We start from the raw sequence: 8705 nt of genomic DNA, 5'->3' as shown, positions 1-8705 counted from the left end.
TTATATATCATTTTTATAAATTTCATATTTTTATAAATATATTATATATTATAGACTTGTAGTGCCCCCCCCCCCCCCCCCCCAAAAAAAAAAGAAAAAACTTAAACTCTTTCTTTTTTTTGCTTTCTAAACTTAGTATGAAATTTCCACCTCCCAACTCCAGTGTTTCACTTATTCATTTTCACTTCCCAATCTCCTACTTTTTAACATTTTAAAATGTTTCAACCTAATATGACAAAACATATTTACAAGGTCTAAACCTTAACCTAATACCCAGAACAAAATCGACACAAAAATAAACAGGTTGACACGACACAACATAATAATTAAACAAGCGAGGTTAGGGTCAAACCCTTTAATATCTTGACATGACACGACACAAACCCGATACAACACGACTCATTTTCCTGCTCTAGGGGTAGCCTCCCCTCACTCGGATCCTACACGCCCTAAACCGGCCAATGTTGTATTTCGGTTACGGTTCCGAGCCCCGCACCACCTTTCCCGCTACACTCAACTCGACCTAATAATGAAGTTTTTTAAACAACTTACTATTTTTTTACGGGGAGCTTACTAAATTTAATAATAATATAAATAAAAAATAAAATTTAATACTAATATTTTTTAAATATATATTTTTCATTATAATACCTTTACAACAATGGACATAACCACACAAAAATCGAACAATTTTTTTTTCTTTTGGCATCTCGGGTTAGAAAAAGGTTAGACTTTATTTTACGCACAAAGAAAAAAAGAAAACATATTTATGTGCCCAAAACTAAATCCAAGTAAATATCTAATCGCACACCCATTAATCCGATATTTTCTCTTCACTGTCCCAATTCTCCATCTGAAATATAGCTCCGGCCTCTTTCTTAGGGTTTCTGATTTCTCCTAAAATTCTGCTTTGGGTCGCTCCGCCATTGATGCAATCTCTCTCCTCTTCAACTCCACAACGTCGGGTGCGTTCATATATATTCGGTATAGCTTCCGCTTCCAAATCTGTTTATTTTATAAGCATGCGGAGCAAATTATTCTACATTTCAGATGCTCGATCTCATTGCTCCAACAAGCTTTATATATCGTTCTATATATGCGTATATTGTTTCTTATCGATCGGATGTACTCTTAAAATCTTATGAAATGACTTGCATCTGTTTATATTATAAACATGAATCCTGGACCTTTTTGTTATTTGCGTATCTAATATCAATCCATGTGTGTTTTTTTTATGAATTACTTGCTTCTGTAAAACATTTCAATCTGATTGCATCGATTGTTGCAGTAGCGTTTTAACTATCGCGATGCATTAATCTTATAAAATTTCGGACGCTCGTGTGTTTTTGCATGATTTAAGTTGCTTGTTATCTATGCGGTATCTAACTACATGAGCTAATAGCGCGATATCTTGTTAAATTTCCGACTTTAATATTCTTCTTCTGTGTGCTCAGGTATTGATCTCTGTGTTGAAAGCTACATTTTTGTGATTTGCTCGGTGTTAACAGCTATCTAGAAGCAATTGTTGTTTCTTTGTGAGATTTAGTTGCAGGTAAGATTGAGAATTGATACTTGTAAGCCATGAGATCTTCTTGGGCAGACTCTGTTGACAATACAGCTTTAGGCTCCGACAACAATGGAGTTGGTGGAGCTCCAGGAGCTGGAGGTAAGCCTGCTTATGTTCCACCTCATCTCCGTAACAGGCCGCCTGCACAGATGCAGGCGGCTCCCTCAGCCACATCACAGAGTGGTGCACCACCTGCAAATGATAGGTTAGGATATGGTGGACAAACAAGCGGATCACGATGGGCTGCTCCTAGGCAGGATTACAGTAGGCCAGGATATGGTACTGGCGGCCGTGGTGGTGGTGGTGGAGGGGGTTGGGGAAACAGAGGTGGTAGTTGGGGTGGTGGTGGTGGTAGAGACATGGAGGTTAATCCATTTGGTAATGAGGATATAGATAGTGCTGAAGAAATCACAACTGAACAAGAAAACAATGGTATCAATTTTGATGCTTATGAGGATATTCCTGTGGAAACTAGTGGTGAAAATGTGCCACCTCCAGTTAACACATTTGCAGAAATAGACTTAGGGGAGGCTCTGAATCTTAACATTAGAAGGTGCAAATATGTCAAACCTACCCCTGTCCAACGTTACACCATTCCTATTTCTCTTGCTGGACGCGATTTAATGGCATGTGCTCAAACTGGATCCGGGAAAACTGCAGCATTTTGCTTCCCTATAATCAGTGGGATTATGAGGGGACAATTTGCACAAAGACCACGTGGCACAAGAACTGTTTTCCCCCTTGCCCTGATTTTATCTCCTACAAGGGAACTCTCCTGTCAGGTTCTCATTTATGAATAACTTATTATGTTCTTGAGATAATTGGTATCTTTAATCTTTAATTCTTTATATTGTGTGTTACATGAACAGATACATGAGGAGGCTCGGAAGTTTTCTTATCAGACAGGTGTCAAGGTGGTGGTTGTTTATGGTGGAGCACCGATTAATCAACAGGTAACTGGAACTAAATTGGAATTCTTTTTCTTGATAAATGATTGACTAATGAGTAATGACTGATTTCTATCATTGATCTTGACATGTTTGTATTACATTTACTGGTTTTTGGTGAAATTTTGGTAATGGATAGTTAAGAGAGCTCGAGAGAGGAGTTGATATACTTGTCGCCACTCCAGGAAGGTTGGTTGATTTGCTGGAAAGGGCAAAAGTGTCATTGCAAATGATACGATATCTAGCTCTTGATGAGGCAGATAGAATGTTGGATATGGGATTTGAGCCTCAAATCAGAAAAATAGTGGAGCAAACTGACATGCCTCCACCAGGTCAAAGACAAACTATGCTCTTCAGTGCTACATTTCCTAGAGAAATCCAGGTTATTTATTTCAAATACTGTTACTAATTATTTCTACTTTATTAGTAAATTACAAAAACGGTCCCTTTGCTTTAATGCTTTCTGAATTTTACCATGTTTAGTCCAAAATTAAAACCTTTTTCAGTTTTGGTCCTTATTTCAAGGTTTCATATTGTTTTTGGTTCGATTTTGGTCTCTCTTTCAAAGGTTTTAGGGACCAAAATCGTATTGAAACCTTGAAATAAGGACCAAAACTGAAAAAGGTTTCACTTTTGAGCTAAACACGGTTAAAATCAGAAAGCACAGGGACCATTTTTGTAATTCACTTTTGTTTTAGCTTTACTAAAACATGAAATTATTTTGATGTATAAATTGTTAATTTTTGTGAATTGCAGAGACTGGCATCTGATTTTCTTTCAAATTACATATTTTTAACCGTGGGTCGTGTTGGGTCAAGTACCGATTTAATTGTTCAAAGGGTGGAATTTGTTCAAGAAGTTGACAAAAGAAGCCATCTTATGGACCTCCTTCATGCGCAAAAGGAAAATGATTCTAATACCAAGGTCTACTTCTACTAGTAATTTTTTTTAATCTTTATAAAATCTTGCAAAGATATGAATGCTTATTATTTTCAACAGGCTCTTACATTAGTTTTTGTGGAGACAAAAAAAGGAGCAGATTCACTCGAACATTGGCTCTATAGTAATGGCTTCCCAGCTACTACCATCCATGGTGACAGATCACAGCCGGTAAGAACATTGCTATCATTCAAAAGTGATGAAGGGTATTTTGGGTATTTAACAAATATGGTAAAACGTGGTGGATTTTAGGAAAGGGAGCAGGCATTGCGATCATTCAAAAGTGGGAAAACACCGATTTTGGTGGCGACTGACGTGGCGGCACGTGGTCTGGATATCCCTGACGTGTCGCATGTGGTCAACTTTGACCTTCCTAATGACATTGATGACTACGTACACAGAATAGGACGAACAGGGCGAGCTGGCAAGACGGGATTGGCCACAGCTTTCTTCAGTGACAACAATACATCCATAGCAAAATCATTAGCCGACTTAATGCAAGAAGCCAACCAGGAAGTGCCAGCTTGGCTTACTCGGTATGCCAGCCGTGCGTCTTATGGTGGGGGTAAGAACAGGCGATCCGGTGGACGCTTTGGTGGCCGTGATTTTAGGAAGGATAACTCCTATGGCGGCGGCGGTGGTGGCGGTTATGGTGGAGGTGGTGGCGGTTATGGGGGTGGTGGTGGCGGTTATGGTGGTGGCAGTTATGGTGGTGGTTATGGAGGCGGTGGTGGTGGATATGGTGGCGGTGGTGGTGCACCGAGTGCTTGGGATTAGTGGATTGGAATTTGTTGATAATTTTTTCGTGGTGATGAAAGAATTATATCGTGTTTTTGTGAAATTTTGCTTGAAATATTCTTTTTATAAACAAATTCGCTGACTAAAATGGGAATGGGAAGAGACCTATTTAATTTTGGTTTGCGTATTTTCTTTTTTCAAGTGTAGAATTGAGAAAAGAAGTGGCAATTGTATGGATTTTTGCAAGCTATTAAGCTTTGTTTGTTTGTGTTCTAACATGCAAATTAATAGATTTGTTATCAACTTATCATGTCTCAGTTATTATGCTAGGAATTTTATCTTTTTCCATATATTGGTAACAAATTAGTAACAAACATAAATTCATGTTGAAATTGCAACGATATTTTGTTTTAACTGTCTTGATTTGTGACCCCGTTTCTTTTTGGTTAACCTTCTTACGTTGTCTGAATAAAAGAAAACAAAAACCACATGGAAATGATCTCAGGATACAATTAGGTTTATCCATGTTCAACGTAATCTTGCTAATTAATCTCCTTAACAGAATACATTTATGTGATTTTAAGCACTGCACAGTTACTACTCCATTATCTTCCATGTTTGAATACATTTGAGTTTCCCTTTTTTTAACATATTAAGGATGGCATCATCATATCCTCTTACAACGAAAGAAGACAATGACCTTAACTACAAGTTGGATTCTCATGAAGAAAGTTATAGTTCATCAAACTTTTCTTTGTATTATAAAACTGAGGAGCCCCAAGTTTTGAAACATGTAAGGATCCTATTCAAGATTCAAGAATATCAAGTGTTCCTACTTGTACAATTATCCCATGGTTTCACAAATTCCAAATCTTCATCTTGATATATATTATATATAATATCATGAAATAAAGTACAGGGAATTACAAAATTCATCCTCAAGTAAATTAAAATTACCTCTCCATGTCTCTAAAATTAACTGACTTTGCTAATCTTGATCAGAAACATCATCCAACTCCTCATCTTCATCTTCATCTTCAACCCATTCGCCACTCGATTCAATTTCTTCATCATCTGAATCTTTTTCATTAGTCCCTATCACATCATCATCATCAGCAACAGCAACAAATTTATCCAAATCAGATAACATCTCCAGCCCTTTCTTCCTGTAAATCAATCCAGTCCTCATAACATGATGAAACTTCCCTCTATGCTTTGCAATCGGACATGCATACACCAATTTTCCTCTTTTATACCCTTCCTTAAGAGCTACAGAAGTAGTCTTACACTTCAATGAAAGATAGAAAATCCCAGGGTACCTTGTAAAGATTCTTGTAAACCTAAATGGCATATTCAATTCATCAGTCAAATTCCTCAAGTAATTCCGTTTGGTTTTCTTGTAAACAGTCAAGCTCAACAACTCATGTAAAACCCCAACGATTCTTTTCTCCATCAACTCACTTTCTGGATCGATGCTGGTTGAATCCTCATATGGAGATATATATGGCAGCTTTTGAAACTCATCCATCCATGATTTCACCTTCTTTTGTGCACCATAACCTCTAGGAAAGCTTAATGGAAATGTTAATGAAGTTTGCCCTCTCATATATCTCCTGTAATGATCATGATCACCATCATTGTTGCTAGCTTTAGCTTCCTTGATCTCGTTGCTCTTTTGAAGCTCGGAAACAGCAAATTCATCGATCCATTTCTCAAGTTTCAAGCTTGATACCCCGTTTGATCCCTTCACAATTCGGAATTTGTCAGGGTGGTTCTGGATTAGGGTTTTATCGTAATCATACGGAAAACCTAAATCCCATCTTAAAGGATGAAGCGATTGAAGAGGTATTTGTTTATCTCTGGTCATCATTAACACTCTACAGAGCCTTTCAACTATGTCTGATTCGTGAGTTTCATAGATTTTGCGTTCAATGTTGTGTAAATTTAGGGCAATGTTGGTGAGACGGAAACAGGGGAGGGAACGGTATTTAGGGTGTGGGAATTCTTCGAAGAGAGTAGGGTAGCGGCGGATGAAACGGAGGGTAGGTACGGTGATTCCGAGGAGTTTTTGGGTGTCGGCGATGGATTTCGCGGTAAGGAATTGGGTGGCGGAAGGGCGGTGGATGATGGCGTCTTTGAGTAAACAGGCGGCTTTGAGATCGGTGTGGATGTCGATTATGTTGTCCAGGGATCGGTTTTTCACCCATTTCAATCGGACTTTTGTGATTGTTCGACATTGTTGATGGTTAGAGAGATGGGAGGTGAAGATCTTATCACAGAGCAAATGCAAATCGTTAATGGTGCCTCTGTACTTCATGCTTCTGTTTGAACAACCCTACAATGTAAGCTATATACAAGAAATAACAACATACTTTAATTTTTATTATTTCATAATTATTAATAAATATTGTATTCTCAAACATAAATTCAACAATAGAATAATTTAATAAAATATTACAACGAACATATAAATAGAATTATATTGCTATTTGCTACTTTCATATTGCTCCAATCTAATTTCACATGTTCTTTAATGCGTATACTAGAAGCATAAATATAAAAAGTTTCTCATTTCCTTTTATACATTATAAAATATAACATAGGTTTACGTTATGTCCTCGTTATGGCCGATGTGGCGAAGCCATAATGGCATCGTAACGAGCTCAACACCGCCTCCTTGCTCGTTTCTTCTCGTTATGGTGCATCTCGTCTTCGTTACCATCGGGTGAAACACGAAGACCGTTGGCAAACGGTCAAAATATAAATTAAAAAAATCTTTTACCCTTTAACTTTTATATAAATACAACATATTAACACATTTTTTTAGACCTTTCTCTCATTCTCTCTATATTTTATAAAATTTATATTTTCTTCTCAACAAAAAAAAATGAATAAAAACCCAAACACACAACCAAACACAATCTCGTCTCTCAAATTTGACGGTTATGAAAATTGTTTCAACATTTTATCGTCTCAAGGATCACCACAAATTCATACCAAAGAGCCTCTTTCAATTCCGCTTCACCACCACTACAATTTCCTAACTCACATTACCTTCAACAAAATCCTTTTGACCAAAACCCAAATTTGCAACAAAATCATTTTCCGACTTTCTTTTCCATGCAACAACCAACCAACAAAACCACCACCTCCAACACAACCATCGGTCGAAACACGAACGAGAGGTAGTAGGAGAGGGAAAGGGAAAACGAAAGGAAGAGGGAAAGGGAAAGCTATAGCGGTTGAAGCGGAAAGTGAGGAAGTTCCACAATGGTGGACACTGGATGAGAAATATACTCTGATGGCAACATGATGTACTACTTCAAAAGACGAACTCCGCAGTAATGGTATAAAGAAAGGTGAGTATTGGTGGGCAGTGCTCGAAAAATTCCACACTATGTTGAAGAAACAACCGTATCACAACACAGACATGCTAAGCAGCAAATGGAGTCGAATAACTAAGCGGTGCACAAAATTCAATGGTATTTACACTAGACTTCAGGCGCAATAGCAGAGCGGAGCAAACGACTTTGATTTATTCAAATCTGCAAAAGAACAATATTGGGTCGAAATGAGACATTTGTTCGAGTTCGAGAAGTCGTAGGAGTTGCTGCGAGTGGATCCAAGGTGGAATAAAACTCCTACATCGGCGGAAGTTCAATCTAAGAAGTCTCGAAATTCAAGCTCAGTCGACGTGTCAGACGCATGGACTCACATCGACCTAAACGCCGACACCAATGAGATACCGAATGATATCGAGGAGATCTCCCCACCACGACGACCGTCCGGATGCGATAAAGCGAGACGCACTGCAAGACATGTGGATGAGGTTGAGGCGAAAGCAAAAGATGCGACGGAAATGAAAGCGAAATTCGATGAACACAATTTATTACAAAAAGAAAAAAATGAGTTGAAACATTGCAACTTGGAGTTCCTAGAAATGTATGCACGGGAGAAGCGAGGAAGGTTTGTCGCCTCAAGATCCGGCGGTGCTACAAATTAGAAAGAATATTTGGGTTAATTAGGATTAGTAATAAAATATTATGGTTTTAGGTTTAAGTTATATGTTATTTGGGTTAATTAGGACTAGGAAAAAAATGTTATTTTTTAATCGTAATCTTAATTTTAGTTTTTAAATATTATGTCTTTTTTTTTTTAATATTATGTTTTAAAAAAATATATTTGTTTTATCAATTAAAAAAAAGAAACACGAAAAAGGAAAAAAAGGAAACTCGAAAAAAATTCAAAAAGAAAAATATGACATGGAAAATATTGGTGTTATAACATGAAAACCATTTCCTTGTTTGGTGTTATAACATGATTTTCTATGTGACATGTGATGTGACACCAAATTGGTGTTTTATCCGGTTGCCCACACTCAATACTCAAATACACTCTTTAACATAGTTGATTAGGAACTAACTATACATTAATACATAACATTTACATCTAATGCATAATAGTATATTATAAACTTCTCTTATTGTTTATATCATGGTACTATACTATTATAG

The 8705-nt window shown here is 37.2% G+C and overlaps 2 protein-coding genes across 3 annotated transcripts; one reads left to right on the top strand and one right to left on the bottom strand.

Annotated features, from left to right (window-relative positions):
• The first annotated feature begins 793 nt into the window (after positions 1–793).
• LOC145058370 (DEAD-box ATP-dependent RNA helicase 37-like) lies at positions 794–4494 on the top strand. 2 transcript variants are annotated; one of them, XM_079006287.1, is made up of 7 exons: positions 794–965; positions 1455–2349; positions 2437–2520; positions 2654–2896; positions 3271–3438; positions 3514–3624; positions 3706–4494. In XM_079006287.1, exons 2-7 carry the CDS (start codon positions 1582–1584, stop codon positions 4228–4230), a joined length of 1899 nt encoding a protein of 632 aa, XP_078862413.1. In that variant the 5' UTR covers positions 794–965; positions 1455–1581; the 3' UTR covers positions 4231–4494. The 2 variants fall into 2 exon arrangements, with proteins under 2 accessions (XP_078862413.1, XP_078862412.1); XM_079006286.1 differs by having other exon boundaries at positions 794–984.
• Positions 4495–5046: 552 nt separating this feature from the next.
• Positions 5047–6536, bottom strand: LOC145058911 (Ubiquitin carboxyl-terminal hydrolase family protein). The gene has a single exon (XM_079006794.1). It carries the CDS (start codon positions 6506–6508, stop codon positions 5180–5182), a length of 1329 nt encoding a protein of 442 aa, XP_078862920.1. The 5' UTR covers positions 6509–6536; the 3' UTR covers positions 5047–5179.
• Between the last annotated feature and the right edge of the window lie 2169 nt (positions 6537–8705).

The sequence above is a fragment of the Lactuca serriola genome, chromosome 6, assembly GCF_051521515.1.
Source record: "Lactuca serriola cultivar US96UC23 chromosome 6, Lser_US96UC23_V15, whole genome shotgun sequence".
NCBI lineage: Eukaryota > Viridiplantae > Streptophyta > Magnoliopsida > Asterales > Asteraceae > Lactuca > Lactuca serriola.
This window is presented reverse-complemented; position numbering and strand designations above follow the sequence as displayed.